General features: G+C 46.5%; 1 protein-coding gene across 2 annotated transcripts in view; it reads left to right on the forward strand.

The window, feature by feature from the left end:
* KDM5A (lysine demethylase 5A) overlaps window positions 1-20,542 on the forward strand; it is a 461,230-nt gene that overhangs the window by 74,443 nt on the left and 366,245 nt on the right. Inside the window, exon 5 of one of the 2 annotated variants that reach the window (XM_030214276.1) lies at window positions 5,631-5,765. The exons of the other annotated variant lie outside the window; for it this stretch is intronic. Coding sequence (XP_030070136.1) covers window positions 5,631-5,765 — 135 coding nt within the window. The remainder of the gene's footprint in view (window positions 1-5,630; window positions 5,766-20,542) is intronic. 2 annotated transcript variants of the gene reach the window in all.

The following is a 20,542-nucleotide window of genomic DNA, read 5'->3' on the forward strand; positions in this document are numbered from 1 at the left end:
TTGTCCACCTTCAGATTCTCGAACTGTTTATAAACTCTTTCTTCCGTAAACGGTGCAGTATCCACTCCATTCCCATACGTTTCCTCGGCAGCCAACCACGGTCCTTCTCCAGGATTTTCCTCCGTGAACACCGAAGAGAAATAATTGTTTAGCACGTTCGCTTTATCTTAATCACTCTCCGCATAGCCATTCTCATTATCTTTCAGTCTAGCAATTCCATTCCTATCTCTTCTCCTTTCTCCAATATATCTGAAAAAGGTCTTGTCACTTCTCTTTACATCTTTAGCCATTTTTTCTTCTGCTCGTACTTTCGCTAGCCGTATTTCCCTCTTCACTTATTTGAGTTTAATCTGATAATCTTTTCCGTGATCCTCTCGTTGCGTTCTTTTGTATTTCTTGAACAAAGCCTCTTTTTTTTTCTCTTACTTTTTTCAGCTACTTGTTTGGAGAACCATATAGGCTTCCTGCTTCTCTTGTTTTTGTTTACTTTCCTCACAAAAAGATCAGTTGCCATATTTAAAGCAGCCTTTAGCTTGGACCACTGTTTTTCCACTTCTCCTACGCCTTCCCATGCCAACAGCTCCTTCTTCAGGTATTCCCCCATTTTATCAAAATCAGTACGTCTGAAATCCAGTACTTTGAGTTTTGTGTGTCCGCAGTCTGCCTTCGCCTTTATAGCAAACCATACGGTGTGATGATCACTATTACATAGGTGGGCACCCACTCGGATATCGAAAACACTACCTCCATTAGTGAGCGCTTGATCCAGCATTGACCCTTCCCTGGTGGGTTCCATCACCATTTATCTGACGAAGGCACTTTGACAGGCATCCACAATCTCTACTTCTTTCTGGTTCCGCAGATGGGACTTTCCAAGCCACGTCAGACAAATTGAAATCTTCCAACAGTAGCACCTCCCCTTTCATACCAGTCTTTTGAATTGAATATCTTCTATCAGATCCTTGTCTAACTTCTCCGTTTGTGCAGGAGGTCTGTAGATAACCCCCATGTGGATACAGGTTCCGTCTTCTCTTTCCAGTACGATCCATAAAGCTTCATAAAAATTCATAAAGTAGCAACAGCGGGCTGACAAATAGATTAAACAATAATGGTGATAGAACTGATCCTTGTGGTACCCCACAAGAGAAGGAATGGGATTTTGAGATAGACTGATTTTGAACAACTTTGAATGAGTGACTACTAAGAAAAGATGAAAACCAGTTATAAATTGTACCAGAAATACCAACTTCTTTCAAACGATTGAGTAATAAACCATGATCAATCAAGTCATACGCCACGGACAGATTGAATGAAATAATCAATGCAATGTAATCTTGTTCTAGTCTTGAATGTACTTCACTTAAAAGAGCAGTCAAAACTGTCTCTGTACTATGGCCTTTCCTAAAACCTGATTGTCTTGGATGTAATGCATTTTTTGATTCTATGTAAGATTGTAACTGTACAAACACAACCGTTTCCAGTATTTAGGATAAAAATGAAAGATTCGAGACCGGACGATAGTTCGGGAGTAAGGATCAAGCGAAGATTTCTTAAGATTTGGCTTTACCAAGGCCTCTTTAAGAGCTTTTGGAACAACTCCATCTCTAAGACTTTTTGTTATTATTGAATATAGATAGATTAGCAGTCCTAGAGATGGAAACTTTAGCCAATTTGAAGGTATCGAATCTAAAGAACAATAGGTGATCGAAAGACTTGATATCAATTTTTGAAATGATGTCAAGGATGGAATATCAAATAAGTGCCATGATCCCGACAAAATTGAAATGAGCACATTCTCTACATCTATCGTATTAGAAAAATGAGCTTTCAATTTATCAATTTTGTAAATGAAAAATTTTGCTAATGTTTCAGACTCTATATGTGGTGTTGCTGCCCTTATCCCTGGCTTTGTTAGGTGTTTCATAACGAGGGACAGCTGTTTGGATGAACTTGCAGCAGTCTGTATTTGTTTGGAGAAATAAGTGGTTTTTGCTATCCTAACCTTCACTAAAAAGTACCGTTGACACTGCTTACATTTATTTTTTAATTCTACTGTTTTTCCTTTTTGCCATTGCTGTTCAGCTCTATGTACCTGTTTACATAATTTCAAGCCTGGATGGTACCATGGCTGAGATTGTTTCATCCTTGGTTTAAGTGTTTTTATGGGAGCAATGTTGTCCAATGCTGTTAAAAGGACCTGATTCCAAATAGTAATCTGCTCCTCCAATGGTAAATCAGAAAAATTTAATGGCAAATTATCTGACAAAGGGGACAAAATAGAAGGATTTATATTTCGCAGACCTCTTGTCTGAATATAAGATGGAACGATCCTCTGAGCTGGTCTTGAAAGTAATAGTTTAAAATGAAGGAAGTAATGATCAGACCAAGAAACCGGTATAGTTTGTAAATTTGTACATTGAAGCTCATCTGGCGTATTTGTCATAACTAAATCCAAGGTATGACCTGATAAATGGGTTGGTCCTTTCACATATTGTGTTACACCGATTTCTTGTAAGAACTTAGAAAATCTCATAGAACGTGACTTTGATTATCTAAGTGGATATTAAAATCTCCCCATATTAAGAGGTTTGGAAATTTCACAGTAGCATCAGCTATTGATTGATATATAGAGGCGTATTTTCAAAGCTCTTAGCCTTACAAAGTTCCATAGGTTACTATGGAACTTTGTAAGGCTAAGTGCTTTAAAAATGAGCCCCATAGTCTCCCAGTCTTCTACTGTGTTAGAAGGAGCACAATAAAGGAGAAGAGTATGAAAGGTGGTGTTTATCTGTATTTATTTTTAATAAAAGACGTTCAGAATAGAGAAGACCATGGTCAGAGATTTCTTGAACTTTAAAGGTTGAACAATAAATATATGCCAGTCCCCGTCCTCGCTTACCAACCCTAGATGCATAACTCACTGAGTAGCCCAAAGATAAACACTGAAATAAGTAGGACTCCTCTCCAGGAAGGAGCCAGGCCTCTGTTGTTGCAAGTAAGTCTAGCTGATAATTTTGAATGAGATCCATAATGTGAGTATACTTTCGTTTTAGGGATCGACAGTTTAATAATGCTAACGAAAGAGAGAGAGAGGGGTATCCCCTAATTCTGTCTTTTTTGATTATGGAAATGACGTTAAAAAAACGGGGCCTATCAAGAGTGGGAACTTTTCGCTTTGGCCGCCAGCCCCATTGTGTTGGAATAGGTGAAATTTCAGATATCAAAGATGATGAAATGGGAGGCGGCATGAGAACCCAGTAGTACAATATCGACAGACAAAGAAGAATGATAAATAACCAACCAGGTTTCCTTACCGGCAGTCTTGTGTTCCAACTCAGTAATTGTGGCTGTTGTATGCCTACTAGCAAGATGGTAAAGAACCTTATTAGAATGTAGAAAAAATATGACACCCCTCGTCGGACACCCCAAGGAGCACACCTAAGGAGCAGAACCTGCTCCTCAGGCGCGTGCCTGATGCGCACGCCGATACACAGGTTTAAATAGCAGTGGAGACTTTCTTTGATCTTGGAGAACGCTGGTCCATGGGTCACGTGACCCGCCTGGAAACGGGACTTAGTGTATGCTGAAAATTGCCCAGTTAACCTGTAAATGAAATCCACACTATGACTGCACATGGTGTTTGTCTACCAACTTGAAAACGACGCAAGTGGTGCGCCCGTTCCAAGCACAAGGGAAAGGGGAAAGGGAAATGGGACTTGATATACTGCCTTTCTAAGGTTTTTGCAACTACATTCAAAGCGGTTTACATATATTCAGGTACTTATTTTGTACCAGGGGCAATGGAGGGTTAAGTGACTTGCCCAGAGTCACAAGGAGCTGCAGTGGGAATTGAATTCAGTTCCCCAGAATCAAAGTCCACTGCACTAACCACTAGGCTACTCCTCCTCAAGGGCCCCGCATGGTCCGATTAAAGCAAACTCTGCAGACAGCCAGAGTTCCACGACCGATGACAGAGCCCTCTCTGCTATGGACTCTGGCATGCCAAGAATTCTCAGGTTTGCTCTACGTGAGTGGTTCTCTAGGTCGTCCACCTTTGCAGTCAGATCTCATATTGCGGAGCGCAGTCTGTCTGTGGCTTCCTTGGCGGGGGAGAAGTCATCTTCCAAGGCTGAAACTTGTTGCTCCAATTCCTCAGTTTGTTTATTTGTATCCGCTAAAAGGGCTTCAAAAGTAGAAAATTGGCCCGGCAACTGCTCTAGCTTTGGTTCCGGTGCTTTTTCTACTGTCGCTGTCAGCTGTGATAGTTGTTCAGGAGAAAAGGTTAACACTCCCTGCGGCGGTTTGCCTTCCATTTTGCCCTCTGCTGCCCTCGGTTTTTCTTTTTCACGTTGTGTTACTTTGCTTACTATACCACCCGACGGTGACTCTAAATATTTGTCCATCTGATAAGGAACCATCAGAGGCATCAATCTGTCAAAATATGTGATGAAACTTGTTTTTAAATTCGCAAAAGGGAGCGGGAGTTCATCACGTGGTTCTCTCCGGAAAAGGTTTTATACAATTACAAATTAAAATTGTGTAAAAAGTAGTAATAGATTAGACAGAATCTCGGGTTTTGGTCAACCGATTGACTCTGACAGAACTTGAATTTCACTGGTAAAGGTCATTGTTCTATTTTGTGAGATGTGTACAAAGTCTGTGGGTGTCCAAGGTAGACAAAGTATATTTTTTGAGTATATGTTCCTTCTAGGTGTCAGCGGTGTAGCTCAGCTTTCTTTCTATGTTTTGGACTATCCAGTATTTCTGATGCATATAGTACTCCTGCTGTAATTCTGCGTGACTGTGCAGAAGTCTGCATTTTTGAGCAGAATCTGTTGGTCACTGGGAAATGTCAACGGGGACTAGTTTTTTTTTTTTTTTAGCCGCTGAACTTTAGCAGGGATGGCTGGCTGGCCCATTCAACTCCACCTTGCCCTTCCCCCTGCCTCGGTGGCCTCTCCCCGGGCCTACCTCAACACACCCTAGTGGTCTAGTGGACTCTTCAGGGGGGCAGGAAAGGACCCCTTTTTCCTACCTCTCCCGCTGCTTTCTGTGCCAGTGCTCCGCTTCTTGAAAATGGCCACTGAGACCTCAAGCAATAGTCTCGAGAGGCTGCTGCAGGAAGTCTCGTTGGCCATTTGGAAGAAGCGGTGGTAACGGTACAGGGCAGCTGCAGCCGGCAGGGAAGAGTGGGGTTCTTTCCTGCTCCGAAGTGGTACTCCCGATGCAGCTCCTCTCATTGTAGCTCAATGGTGAGTGTGGTGAGCTGGAAAAAATAATAGATGGCATGTGTGGGTGCACTGGGGGCTGGAAAACATAATGGATGGGTATGTGTGAGTGCAGGGAAGGGTGCCTGTAGTATTCAAATTATGAATATAAATTTGCAGAATTTTTCAGATTTTGGGCATAGAAGTTTGGATTTTTTTTTTTTTTTTTGTGTGCAGAATTCTGGCAGGACCAGCATAGTACTAGCATTAGGACATGAGGAGGGTTCCTTTTAAACATGCAGGGAAAATTGAATTAGATACCATGTAGCTCAGTAAAGGGAGTGATTGATTTGTACCTGTGGCTTGCATAATACAGACTCTTCATCAGTGAGCTTCATATACTGTTGTGCTCTGATCCTGTAGGGCATCCAGAAGTCAATCTTGAAACTTGAAGAGAAAGTGGAGGTGAAGGAGCCTTGCCCTGACATCCAGGTTCTCCCAGAGCAGGGTACGCGAATGAATGTGCCACAGAAAAGAACCAGGCGTGTCAAGTCGGAGGTACGCACATTGTGCATCCAGGGTGTGGCAGACCAGCAATTGGAATTGTTTTGCTATTTTGCTACTGCTGTTTGGTGGTTTCTTGATCCAGTTGTTTGATGCAGCTAGGAACGTCACAGTTTTACATTGTTACTGCTTTTTCCTAGTTAAATATAACTGCTTTTGGAATTTGTTCTCGGAGAGCTTTTTTGTTTCAGATATTTGCTGATCTACTTAATTTCTTTCTTTGGAGTATTCATCTGGTAGTGTGATGAACTTGTTTACGTCGCTTTGATGATCATTTTTTTTTTCAGGCTCACAACATAGCAGTGGAAGAATAAAATCAATGTTTTTCTTTAAGCTTAAGAAGCCAGTTTTATTTTCACTGCAGAATATGATTAAAGCTAGGACTAAGGCGGATGTGAAAAGAAGTTGCGATCTTAATGGTTAGAGCCAGCAGGCTGAGAACCAGGGAATCCTGGTTGAAATTCTGCTGACATTTCTTGTGATATTGGGTATGTCTTTTAACTCTCCATTGCCTCAAGTACAAACTTAGACCATAAGCCCTCTGGAGATAGGCAAATACATACTGTACCTGAATGTAACTTGGCTTTAGCTACAACTAAAAAACAGACATGAGACAAAACCCATAAGACTTGTGTTAGAGCGAAAGGTTAGAGCATTGGTTCTCTAACCTGGTCCTGGAGGCACCCCAGCCAGTCAGGTTTTCAGGATATCCACAATGAATATTCATGAGAGAGATTTGTATGAAATGGAGGCACTGCATGCAAATCTCTCATGAATATTCATTGTAGATATCCTGAAAACCTCAGTGGCTGGGGTGCCTCCAGGACCAGATTTGGGAACCACTGGGTTAGAGCCATGTGCTCAATCTCTGTGCACAGTTCCTTAATGCATGTGTTTAAAAAAACAAAAACAAATATTCTGTGCACAGCTTATTCCATACTGTGTGTTCAGACATAGAGCATGCTGGTTACCATGGACATGCACATGGACATACAATAGCAGAATCAATATTTTGCACATATTTTTTATCATCATCTGGAGAATTTGCTTGCATGTATATTTATGCACATGTGTGTGTCTAGAATACTGTTCCAGAGCATGAATATTATTAGTATGGTATCATCTACATTTCTGCAGTTGAGCACTTTAGCACTTTTTACAGCCATGGTACCACATCCTCATCCCTCTGCTGTTTTTCAATTGGCCTCAAATATCCCCCTCAATAAAACAAAAAGGTTGTGGGTTATTTATGCTGGCACAAGAAAAGAAAAAAAAAAACTTGGTAATGCTAGCCACCGAAAAGTGAGCTAACTACCTTGTACTACATGGGAAATCTCCAGCATAAAACTCAGCTGCTTGAACCATGGAGTCATATGTGCAGTTCTTTGTATCCAGGTTTAATAGCTAATGTCTTCAGTACTGTTGGATTTAAAATGAGCAGTGTGATGATGTTTATGCAGTCCTTTGTGCATAGTTGTCTTGTGTGCTAAACCTTTTTTGAGTGCAGGGCAGCTCTAGTAGCATAGAAAATGTGTGCAGAACCTCCTGCTCTTTTACATCAGCCTCTGATTTTGCTCTACTGTTCCAGTTAGTTATGGTTCAGAACATTAGCTAGGTAGCCCTCTTTCTAGGGGCAGGTAAGGCATTGGTATGGGAGAATATTTAGAGAGGGTTATATTTAGCATTATGGAAGACATACAGGTATTGATATTCAGCTGGTTTCTACCTTTTTTTAAAGAGTTTTCAAGTCCTTTAGAAGGCTTGAAAATACCTCTGTACTTGTTGGTTTACCATGAAGTATTTTAAAAGCATTAGTACTTGTTCCTTGCTGCTTTTAAAATGTTACTGTTCACTAGTTTTGAATTCTTTGAACCCTTGGGGATATCTAGAGAATTTGGATCGGCTGGACCCATTTTGTAATAGGAGTGGAAGAGTGGCCTAATGGTTAGTGCAGTGGGTTGTGGACCTGGGGAACTGGGTCCAGTTCCTGCTGCTGCCTGATGGTCAACAGTGGGTTGAGAGCCTGGGGAACCGGGTTCAGTTCCCTCTGCAGCTCCGTGTGACCCTGGGCAAGTCACTTAACCGTCTATTGCTCAGGTACAACAGTAGTACAATGTACTACTTAGATTGTGAGCCCACTAGGGAGAGACCCAGTACCTGTAAAATGAAACTGTAAACCACTTAGGTCCAAGGGGTATAAGTACTTGAATGAATGAATGAATGAATATACTGGGTTACTTCTTTTTCAAGGTTTTTATTTATTTATTTATTTATTTATTTATTTATTTGTTTGTTTGTTTGTTTGTTACATTTGTGTCCCACATTTTCCCACCTTTTTGCAGGCTCAATGTGGCTTACATATTACCGTTATCGGCGTTAGCCGGTTCTGGTCTGAACAAATACAAGATATGAATGAATACAAGGTGATATTGTTGGTAGATAAGGTACATATATGGTAGGTACAATTGGGGGGAACGTAGAGGGGGAGGAAGAGTCAGGTAATGTCCATTACAGTCTTTGGTTATATTGTGTCGCAGGTGTCCAGGTGTTTTATTATGTTGGGTCAGTGGGGTATGCTCTTCTGAACAGGACTGTCTTTAGTGCTTTCTGGAAATTTAGGTGGTCTAGCGTAGTTTTTACTGCTTTTGGCAGTGCGTTCCATAGTTGTGCGCTTAAGTAGGAAAAGCTGGATGCATAGGTTGAGAAGAACATTAGCTTTCACATGGAATTAGTGAGTTCAGGAACTATTTTTTGTTATAGCCACATACTTTCAAACTTATAACTAGTTGTCTTGCACTTAACTGCCTAGCATATGTAAATGTAAACTAGAACTGATGGTTTAAAGCAGTGATTAGGAATAGGCATTTATAATCCACTTTTACCTATTAGGTTCAAGGAAGACTACAATATCCAGTAATCATAGGCTTGCTTTGCTTCATTTATGGGGCTGGAGGACAAAAAGGTAGGAAGGGGAGGTATGTATGGGAGTGAGTTTGATTTCCCCTCCCTTCCCTCTACTCAGATGCATATGAATTAGCAAAGAGTGTGTACACATTTCATATCCTCTGCCTTGATAGGCATGATGCCAGCACTCTCTCCTTCCTTTGTCACCCCGGCCTTCCCCCTTTCTCCACTTTTCTCTTCCCTCACCCCCCCCCCCCCCCAACAAAAATGGGTCAGTGACCAAACATTTTATAACTCTCCTCCCCCCATTATATACCACAAGGGGGCTCAGTAGCTCAAATGTAATACTTCCTTCTCCAACAGATAGGGTAGCAGGGGCTCAGTGGCCAAAACATAATACATCGCCACACAGATAACAGCATGGTCTTGGAAACCCTAATATAACATCTCACCACACTCCACATACAGAGTAATTACAGGATCTCAGCGGTCCCAGCAGTGTTTCTTTATTCCCCCTGCTGTACTGCATCCCTAGTCTCTTCCCCTTTCCAGTCTGAGACTTCTATAGCCTTTGTCCAGAGCCCCCCACCCCCCAGAAGCATTATGTATTCAATATATGCTACTGTCCTTATTCTCAGCCAGAAGTTTTGATCCATTTCTTGCTTGCCCACAGAATGCTGCTGCTTACCCAAAGAGGGCAGTAAAACACAGTGGCTGGGGAGAAGGGGTAGATGAATCTATTTTTTGGGAAAGGGGCAGCAGCTTATAGTGGCTGAGGTAAAGGGGGAGTGGATCAAAGCTTTTGAGCAAAAAAGCCATGAACAAGTAAGTCACTCCCATACATATCTCACCTTAGGTATGCGCTCACCTTCAGATTGCATGTAGGATATTTTAGGAGGGTACTGTGGACATATTCATTGTATGTATGTGAATTTTTAAAAATTGATTAAGCATTTGAAGAGTAAATAAATGTGAATTTTATGTATTTTATATATTAAGTATTAGAAGAGTAGAGAGAGAGATCATAACATTAACTAAAATCATTGTGGGAGACAGGAATTGCAATAAGGCTACAGCAGTGACTTTAATTTGCTATCCATCTAATTTCACATAATTACCAGTCTTTGTTTTATATTCTATGATGGAAAAATAAAAAATTTGAAGTTAAATTCTTATATGGAATTGGTCCCCCTCCTATCATTAATCATCACAACAGCATAGAGTACGAGCTGGTTGCTATAAGTGACTGTAGGCTGGTGGCTACTAGAGAGTTGCATGAGAATGGGGATTGTGGTAATCCTATGGGTATGACTTCGGGTTTGCTGGAGTCCTGAGGGGGTGGACGTTGTTGCGAGTTTCCCCACAGAAGTATAGACAAAATCTTTGGCAATGCCAGAGTGAGACGGATTGGAACACAGTAACAGAAGCTACTGGAGTGCCAGAATGAGGCTTGGAATGTCCAGAGAAGCAACTGGAACACAAGACTGAGGCTTGGAACACTCATTAGTTGAATAGTGAATAGCACCTAAAAAATGGCAGAATTCCTTTTCAGGCAGGAAGCGAGAGGCTGTTAGGGTCAGGAGGAAAAACAGAGGGCTGTGAGTGAGTAAGTAATACTGTTGGCTCCTATGGCGAAACTCAGGACAGCAGTGGCCTTACTGGGTTACGGAGAGGGCAGATGATATTACACAGTTTATGATTTTAAAATAGAAGTTAACCACCACTTTTCAGTGCTTGAGCCCTAACCGTGTGCTAGTTTTTGAAAACCTGTGATCTGATTCCCTTGTCCACTAAAATTTATGGTTTTATCACTGGTTTTAGAATCAATAACTTTTACCTGGGAAACTGCAGAATTTGTCATCTAAAGTTTTCAAAGGAAATATATTTTCCATCACAGGTTTAAAACATTTTCAGATAATGAAGTTAAGGTGACTCCCAGATATCGATGTTTTTTCTGCTAATTATCTGACTTTAATTCAAGAGATTTGTAGGGATCTAGAGAGATGGGGACACATTAGATCTGTCTTGGTTTGGTAAGAATATACTTTTAGTTGAGGTGACCCCCCCCCCCCCCCCCCAAGATATCGGAGTCCTCACTCAACCCATTTAAAGGGAAAGGACGCTTTTAAAGCGTCAGAGCTCTCCTGAGATATACCAAGAAACATACCCTCTGTTTTGGACATACTGACTTTAAAACCCTTTAGTGTCCAATGTTCCCATCAATCTGTTCCCATATGGCTTATTACGGGAACATTGGACACTAAAGGATTAAAGCCAGAGACTCCAGAGTATACTGCAAACTCTCTCAACAAGTTGGGCAAAGAAATCACTGGCTGCGTGAGTGTCATGAGGATGTTGTCATCTGCAAATAAGGGAACTTTAAAGTTGGTAGTTCCCACCTCCATCCCCCATAACATCTGAGTTAGCACGCAGAGCTGAGGTGAATGGCGCTATAACAATGGTAAAGAGTATAGATAAGAGGGGGCAGCCTTACCTAGTTCCTCTAGTGAAAACAAAAATAGCAGAGTTACCCCCCCATTGAAATGTTCTCAGGTGTGAGGAGCTGCATATACAACACTTGGATCCACCCTTTGAAATAGGGTTCCAGACCAAATTTCTCCTAAAAAAAAAAAAAAAAAAAAGAAGCCCTATAAAAGACTAGTGGACCCAATCAAAGGCCTTCTTGGCATCTAGACCAACAAGAAACAAAGGGGTTTTGTTCTACTGAGCCAAATTGATCAGGTCCACTGTCTTGCGAATGTTATCCATGGCTTCACACTGAGGAACAAAAACCCTACCTGGTCCGGATGAATTGGGATGGGCAAAACAGTGGAGAGGCGATTGGCCAAAACTTGGCTAATATTTTGGTATCTGTGTTAAGCACAGAAAATGTGTGATAGGAGGCTCATTCCTTCTTACCCTTATTCGGTTTTGCGATTACAGTTATCCAAACATCTAACATGGAAGGAGGCAGAGCCTCTCCTTCTCTGATCAAATTAAAATCTTCAGCCAATAAAGATGACAGCTCCACTGCAAAACCTTAACAAAATTAATCTATGGATCCATCCAGACCAGGGGTCATGCCTGTGAGCAGGGAGTTAATAACCTTGAAAACTTCTTGAGCTGTAGTGGGCCCCTTCTAAGCTAGCTCGCTGCTCCTGATTTAGCTGTGGCAAATTGATTTGAGCAAGATAATTCTCTCTGGTTGTCTCTTGGTTTTTCTGATCCTTAGTGTAAAGGGCCTGGTAAAAAAAAAAAAAAGTTTAAAGCATTCATGATGGTTCTATCTGCATGTAGCCTATGAAGTTTACCAGCCAGAATTATGTCCACCATATTGCTATATTCATATTGTGTAAGCTTAAGCCCAGCTTTGCAGCTTGGAGCTGTCGCAGGACCTTAGTAAAACTTGTTACTTTATGTGCGCTTCTAGTTGGCCAATCTTCACCTTTCGCTGAGCTGTTTGATCCTGAACCCTGTGATTTTGCTGGATTCGAAATGCTTATTCTATGCAAGATAACTACGTATCCCTTACAGATGTGTTCCACTGTTAAGAGGACGTTATTAAATGTCCAGTGTTTTGCTCTCTTCCTTTTGCAAGGCTGGGACCTGAACCCACATGGAGGCATGATCTGACACAGGTCCATTGCCAGAGGGTGCCCCCACATCTGGGAGTGTCTGATCTAAGCATATGTAATCGAGCCTGGAGTATGTCCCAAGTGAGTGAGAGAGAGAATAATCTTGATTCCCAGGGCATCCCAGGTGCTAGATTGCAGATTCCTGAACTCTCGACTGACACAGCACATTTGAAGTTCTATTGTCCAGTCTCAAGGGTAAAGCTGTGCTGTCTTCTTCTTATTAACTTGTCTGTAGCAAAGTCTAATAGGTGCTTTCAACCTAAAAAAATAAAAAAAAATTCAATCTGACCCTCATTTGGAATGCATATAGAAGCTAGTGTGATGGCAGTATGATCCAAGAGGAGGTTAATAAAAACATAGTGACCTTCTGAATATCTGCTATGTCTGAATCTGAGGGGAACTATGTAACATTAGTTCTCCGAGGACAAGCAGGCTGCTTGTTCTCACGACTGGGTGACGTCCGCGGCAGCCCCCACCAACCGGAAATAAGCTTCGCGGGACGGTCAGCACGCAGGGCACGCCCACCGCGCATGCGCGGCCGTCTTCCCGCCCGTGCGAGACCGCTCCCGCCAGTTACTTTTTTTCCGCGACTGAGAGAGTTGTGTTTTCCCCTCTCTCTCGTTTCAGCCGCCGGATTTTTTCGACTGCGTTTACGCGGATCGTCGCTTTTGGCCTGTTCGGCCTCTTCTTCTTCTTCTTTCTCTTTTATTAAAAAAAAAAAAAAAAAAAAAAGAATTTTGCGCGTGTGGAGCACGCGCTCCTTCTTTTCCCTCGCTTTCTAGCGGGGACGCCTCGTTGCGGCCTAGTGGCCGCTCGGTCGGTTACAATTTTCGTGGTGTGATTTTAGCCACCATTGCCGACTTTGACTTCGCCGACGCGATTTTTCCGTCGATGTCCTCGAAGGTCCCGAGTGGATTTAAAAAGTGTGGTCGCTGCGGCCGGCCGATCTCGCAGACCGACACCCACGCTTGGTGCCTCCAGTGCCTCGGGCCGGAGCACAATCTCAAGTCGTGCGTTTTGTGTCTCGGTCTCCGGAAACGGACTCAGGTTGCGAGGCAAGTTCTGCGGGACCGTCTTTTTGGAACTTGCGCCGGCCCCTCGACGTCGACCTCGACGGCATCGGTATCGAAGACCGGTTCTTCGGTACCGGTATCGATGCCCGAGACATCGGCACCGATGGCAGCGACCCCAGGAGAACAGGTCCCGTCGGCCCGCCGGTCCGCCGGCGAGAGTGGGGTAGAGAGACCGCGTGGGCAGTCGGCCCCGGTCACTCCCTCAACTCGTGAGCCACGGGACCGAACCCTGTCGGACCCGGTACCCCGAGACCGAGGGGGATCGACCTCCTCCTCCTCCATGCCCTCCGGCACCGGTGACGTGCACCGGAAAAAAGACAAGAAGCGCCGTCACCGGGAGCCCTCGGTGCACCCTGAAGAGGAGTCGACGCCGAAGCGTCATCGCAGAGAGGAGAGATCTCCGTCGGTGGTGGAGGTACCGATGCGTCGGGGTTCCGGCACCTCGGTGCCGTCTCCTGGCCCCCAGCAGCTTCCGGCACCGACACCCTTACCGGCCCCACCGCCTTTCCCGGCAGCGGGCCTGGACGAGTGCCTCAGAGCCATCCTTCCGGGGATCCTGGAAGGGCTGATGCGCCAGGCTGTGCCGGCGCCGGGGGTGCTTGCGCCCTCGGCGCCGATGACTGTGGCGCCGGCGAGCTCTAGCCCGGCGCCGGGGCAGTCGACACCGCCGCCGCTTGCGGTGCCGGTCTCGACAGCCACGCAGGTGGAGTCCCCGTCGACGTCGATGGAGGGAGCTCCGTCCCCGCCGGCGCGGGAGTCCACCGCTCGACGACACCGAGACCTCGGTGCCTCGACGTCGAGCCGGGCCCGGTACCGGACTCAGCTACATGAGCTAATGTCCGATACCGAGGACGAGGACTCGTGGGGGGAAGAGGAGGACCCGAGATATTTCTCCTCCGAGGAGTCTACAGGCCTTCCCTCGGACCCCACGCCGTCACCGGAGAGGAAGCTCTCACCTCCTGAGAGTCTCTCCTTTGCCTCCTTTGTGCGGGATATGTCTATAAGCATTCCCTTTCCCGTGGTCTCTGTGGAAGAAGCCGAGGGCCGAGATGCTCGAGGTCCTCGACTATCCATCACCACCTAGAGAGTCCTCCACGGTACCGCTGCACAATGTCCTGAAGGAGACGCTGCTCCGGAACTGGGTGCGACCACTAACTAATCCCACCATTCCCAAGAAAGCAGAGTCCCAGTACAGGATCCACTCTGACCCAGAGCTCATGCGGCCCCAGTTGCCCCATGACTCAGCGGTCGTGGATTCTGCTCTCAAGAGGGCACGGAGTTCGAGGGATACCGCCTCGGCGCCCCCGGGGCGGGAGTCTCGCACTCTGGACTCATTTGGGAGGAAGGCCTACCAATCCTCCATGCTCGTGACCCGCATCCAATCTTACCTGCTCTATATGAGCATCCACATGCGGACCAATGTGCAACAGCTGGCGGACCTGGTCGATAAGCTCCCGCCGGAGCAGTCCAGGCCTTATCAGGAGGTGGTCAGGCAGCTGAAGGCGTGCAGAAAGTTCCTGTCCAGGGGGATTTTTGACACCTTTGACGTGGCATCTCGTGCTGCGGCCCAAGGTATAGTGATGCGCAGGCTCTCATGGCTGCGTGCCTCTGACCTGGACAACCGCACCCAGCAGAGACTGGCTGACGTCCCTTGCCGGGGGGATAACATTTTCGGTGAGAAGGTCGAGCAGATGGTGGACCAACTGCATCAGCGGGAAACCGCTCTCGACAAGCTCTCCCACCGGGCGCCTTCAGCACCCGCCCCCACGGGTGGGCGTTTTTCCCGGGCACGGCAGGCTGCACCCTATTCTTTTGCAAAGCGTAGGTACAACCAGCCGGCCCGAAGGCCTCGTCAGGCACAGGGACAGCCCCAGCGCGCTCGTTCTCGTCAACAGCGTGCGCCTAAGCAGCCCCCTGCGCCTCCACAGCAAAAGCCGGGGACGGGTTTTTGACGGGATCCACGGGAACATAGCCGCCCTACAAGTGTCCGTACCGGACGATCTGCCGGTCGGAGGGAGGTTAAAATTTTTTCACCAAAGGTGGCCTCTCATAACCTCCGACCAGTGGGTTCTCCAAATAGTGCGGTGCGGATACGCCCTGAATTTGGCCTCCCTGCCTCCAAATTGTCCTCCGGGAGCTCAGTCTTTCAGCTCCCATCACAAGCAGGTACTTGCAGAGGAACTCTCCGCCCTTCTCAGCGCCAATGCGGTCGAGCCCGTACCACCCGGGCAGGAAGGGCAGGGATTCTATTCCAGGTACTTCCTTGTGGAAAAGAAAACAGGGGGGATGCGTCCCATCCTAGACCTGAGAGGCCTGAACAAATTCCTGGTCAAAGAAAAGTTCAGGATGCTTTCCTTGGGCACCCTTCTGCCAATGATTCAGAAAAACGATTGGCTATGTTCCCTGGATTTAAAGGACGCATACACTCACATCCCGATACTGCCAGCTCACAGGCAGTATCTCAGATTCCGACTGGGCGCACGGCACTTTCAGTATTGTGTGCTGCCCTTTGGGCTCGCCTCTGCCCCACGAGTGTTTACCAAGTGCCTCGTGGTGGTAGCGGCCTATCTACGCAAGCTGGGAGTGCACGTGTTCCCATATCTCGACGATTGGCTGGTCAAGAACACCTCGGAGGCAGGAGCCCTCCGGTCCATGCAGTGCACTATCCAACTTCTGGAGCTGCTGGGGTTTGTGATAAATTACCCAAAGTCCCATCTCCAGCCAACTCAGTCTCTGGAATTCATAGGAGCGCTGCTGAATTCCCAGACAGCTCAGGCCTACCTTCCCGAAGCGAGGGCCACCAATCTCTTGACCCTGGCTTCGCAGACCAGAGTGTCTCAGCAGATCACAGCTCGGCAGATGTTGAGACTTCTGGGTCATATGGCCTCCACAGTTCATGTGACTCCCATGGCTCGTCTTCACATGAGATCTGCTCAATGGACCCTAGCTTCCCAGTGGTTCCAGGCCACCGGGAATCTAGAAGATGTCATCCGCCTCTCCACCAGTTGCCGCACTTCACTGCTCTGGTGGACCATCCGGACCAATTTGACCCTGGGACGCCCATTCCAAATTCCGCAGCCCACGAAAGTGCTGACGACGGATGCATCTCGCCTGGGGTGGGGAGCCCATGTCGATGGGCTCCACACTCAGGGTCTGTGGTCCCTCCAGGAAAAGGATCTGCAGATCAACCTCCTGGAGCTCCGAGCGATCTGGAACGCACTGAAGGCTTTCAGAGATCGGCTGTCCTGTCAAATTATCCAAATTCGGACAGACAATCAGGTTGCAATGTATTACGTCAACAAGCAGGGGGGCACCGGATCTCGCCCCCTGTGCCAGGAGGCCGTCGGGATGTGGTGTTGGGCGTGTCGGTTCGGCATGCTCCTCCAAGCCACGTACCTGGCAGGCGTAAACAACAGTCTGGCCGACAGACTGAGCAGAGTCATGCAACCGCACGAGTGGTCGCTCCATGCCAGAGTGGTACGCAAGATCTTCCGAGCGTGGGGCACCCCCTCGGTGGACCTTTTCGCCTCTCAGACCAACCACAAGCTGCCTCTGTTCTGTTCCAGACTTCAGGCACACGGCAGGCTAGCGTCGGATGCCTTTCTCCTCCATTGGGGGACCGGCCTCCTGTATGCTTATCCTCCCATACCTTTGGTGGGGAAGACCTTACTGAAGCTCAAGCAAGACCGCGGCACCATGATTCTGATCGCGCCCTTTTGGCCCCGTCAGATCTGGTTCCCTCTTCTTCTGGAGTTGTCCTCCGAAGAACCGTGGAGATTGGAGTGTTTTCCGACTCTCATTTCGCAGAACGACGGAGCGTTGCTGCACCCCAACCTTCAGTCTCTGGCTCTCACGGCCTGGATGTTGAGGGCGTAGACTTCACTGCGTTGGGTCTGTCTGAGGGTGTCTCCCGGGTCTTGCTTGCCTCTAGGAAGGATTCCACTAAAAAGAGTTACTTTTTCAAGTGGAGGAGGTTTGTCGTGTGGTGTGAGAGCATGGCCCTAGAACCTCGTTCTTGCCCTGCACAGAACCTGCTTGAATACCTTCTGCACTTATCAGAGTCTGGCCTCAAGACCAACTCAGTAAGGAATCACCTTAGTGCGATTAGTGCTTACCATTATCGTGTGGAAGGAAAAGCCATCTCTGGAGAGCCTTTAGTCGTTCGATTCATGAGAGGCTTGCTTTTGTCAAAGCCCCCTATCAAGCCTCCTGCTGTGTCATGGGATCTCAACGTCGTCCTCACCCAGCTGATGAAACCTCCTTTTGAGCCACTGAATACCTGCCATCTGAAGTACTTGACCTGGAAGGTCATTTTCTTGGTGGCAGTTACTTCAGCTCGTAGGGTCAGTGAGCTTCAAGCCCTAGTAGCTCATGCTCCATATACCAAATTTCATCACAACAGAGTAGTGCTCCGCACCCACCCAAAGTTCCTGCCGAAGGTGGTGTCGGAGTTCCATCTTAACCAGTCAATTGTCTTGCCAACATTCTTCCCCAGGCCGCATACCCGCCCTGCTGAACGTCAGTTGCACACATTGGACTGCAAGAGAGCATTGGCCTTCTACTTGGAGCGGACACAGCCCAACAGACAGTCCGCCCAATTGTTTGTTTCTTTCGACCCTAACAGGCTAGGGGTCGCTGTCGGGAAACGCACCATCTCTAATTGGCTAGCAGATTGCATTTCCTTCACTTACGCCCAGGCTGGGCTGACTCTTGAGGGTCATGTCACGGCTCATAGTGTCAGAGCCATGGCAGCGTCAGTGGCCCACTTGAAGTCAGCCACTATTGAAGAGATCTGCAAGGCTGCGACGTGGTCATCTGTCCACACATTCACATCTCATTACTGCCTCCAGCAGGATACCCGACGCGACAGTCGGTTCGGGCAGTCGGTGCTGCAGAATCTGTTTGGGGTGTAAATCCAACTCCACCCTCCAGGACCCGAATTTATTCTGGTCAGGCTGCACTCTCAGTTAGTTGTTCTTCGTAGGTCAATTTCTGTTATACCCTCGCCGTTGCGAGGTTCAATTGACCTGGGTTCTTGTTTTGAGTGAGCCTGAGAGCTAGGGATACCCCAGTCGTGAGAACAAGCAGCCTGCTTGTCCTCGGAGAAAGGGTATGATACATACCTGTAGCAGTTGTTCTCCGAGGACAGCAGGCTGATTGTTCTCACCTTCCCTCCCTCCTCCCCTTTGGAGTTGTGTGTTTCATATTTTTTGCTAGTCATTCAACTGGCGGGAGCGGTCGCGCACGGGCGGGAAGACGGCCGCGCATGCGCGGTGGGCGTGCCCTGCGTGCTGACCGTCCCGCGAAGCTTATTTCCGGTTGGTGGGGGCTGCCGCGGACGTCACCCAGTCGTGAGAACAATCAGCCTGCTGTCCTCGGAGAACAACTGCTACAGGTATGTATCATACCCTTGCTGTTCCCCTTTTCTTAACCCATCTCAACCTAATTCACAGCAATTCCCCACCATTCCACAACCTAGCTGGGCCCCAAATGGGAGTAAAGAGGTCCTGAGCCATCTCACCAAACAACAGCCCCCCTTACCCTTCCACCCCGTGTACACAAAAAATAAGAAAATAGAAATGCAAACAAAGGTCCATTGTAAGAAAGGAGAAAAAAATCCTCAATCTGTGGCTCCCAACGGTTAGGGGTCATGAAAGAGAGCTATGTCCAGACAGACCATACTCGTGAGAGTCTCACTTTGGTTCATCAAGAGAGGCAACCTGATGCCTTCTATTCCCTCCAGGGATCCTTTGTCAGTATTGCAAATGAGCCCACGCAGTTGACACTACAGAGGATGGTAGGAGTGATGTTGCTGTAAGGTCTGCCCCGTATAATCTTCTAAGCAGCAGTCAGCGTAGGCACCTGGTGCATTTTACTGGCTACAGCAAAGCAAAGGACAGATGGAAAAGCCCAACTGTAGCTTATGTGCTCCTTTGTCAAAATTTCCAGAGCTGGTTTCATGTTTCTTCTCTGCTGCAATATGAACGCAGAAACATCTTGATAAACAGAAACTTTTACGTCATTAAAGAGGAACTGGGTGCTCTGCCAAGCATGATGCGACACCAGCTTTTGCTGTTGATCAGCATAATTAACAAAACGGGCAATGATATCAAGAAGTTTTACCAGCGCGTGGTGGGCCCTTTCCAAAACAAATGCAGCCATCTGCTGCTTGGCTCTGAGTAACTGTCGGCAAAGTTGTTGAATGATTGTGGATACATCTTCAGTCTCTCCTCCATCTGGGATGCCCTGAAACCTTAAGTTCTTCCTGTGCCCCCTGTTCTCCTACATTGTCAGCTTTTTGAAGTAGCTCCTCATATTTATCAGACAAATAAGAAAAAGAAGTCTTGAGTTGTGGTTAGAGTCTTCGCTGCTCTTCAAACTTTGCCTCTAAATCTTATACCCGCCAAGCTCTTGTAAGTCAGCACTCACCTCATCAATTTCTTTTAGCAAATACATCGCGGATCTTTGAGCTTTGTAAGTGCATGAGGAAAGTCCTTTTTTTTTTTTTTTTTTACAGTAGAGCCAAAATCCACCATGGAACAAGCAGAATTGAATCTGATTCAAGATCCAGCGTTGGAGAAAACTTGAAACAGTGGTGAATCTTCCAGGAGTGGCTGGCCTGCCAAGGTTACTTCAAGGGCGCTGCAACAGCTTGTCCAGGAAGTCACAAAAGATCCCAGAAGAACATCCGAAGAACAGCAGGCCTCTTTAGCCTCAGCCAAGGTCAGTGTTCATGACTCTATAATAAGAAAGAGACTGGGCAAAAATGGGATTCATGGAGAGTAGCAAGGTGGAAACTGCTGCTGTCCAAGAGTAACATCCGTGCTCATTTCTTATTGCAAAAATACACCTGGATATTCTGCAAGCCTTTTGGGATAATGTTCTAGGTACAGACAGTCAAAGGTGGAACTCTGAAAAAAAAAAAACTACACAGGCCCTGTTATGTCTGGCTTAAAGGAGATAGAACATTCCACACTAAGAACATCACACCAACAGTCGAACATGGTAGTAATGTGATGGAGTGGGGATGCTTTGCTGCCTTAGGATCTGGAAGACTTGCCATTATTGAAGGAACCATGAATTCTGCACTGTACCAGAAAGTTCTTAAGGAGAATGCCTGGTCATCTTTCTGTAAGCTGAAGCATAATTGGGTTAAGCA

Source organism: Microcaecilia unicolor, chromosome 9, assembly GCF_901765095.1.
Source record: "Microcaecilia unicolor chromosome 9, aMicUni1.1, whole genome shotgun sequence".
NCBI lineage: Eukaryota > Metazoa > Chordata > Amphibia > Gymnophiona > Siphonopidae > Microcaecilia > Microcaecilia unicolor.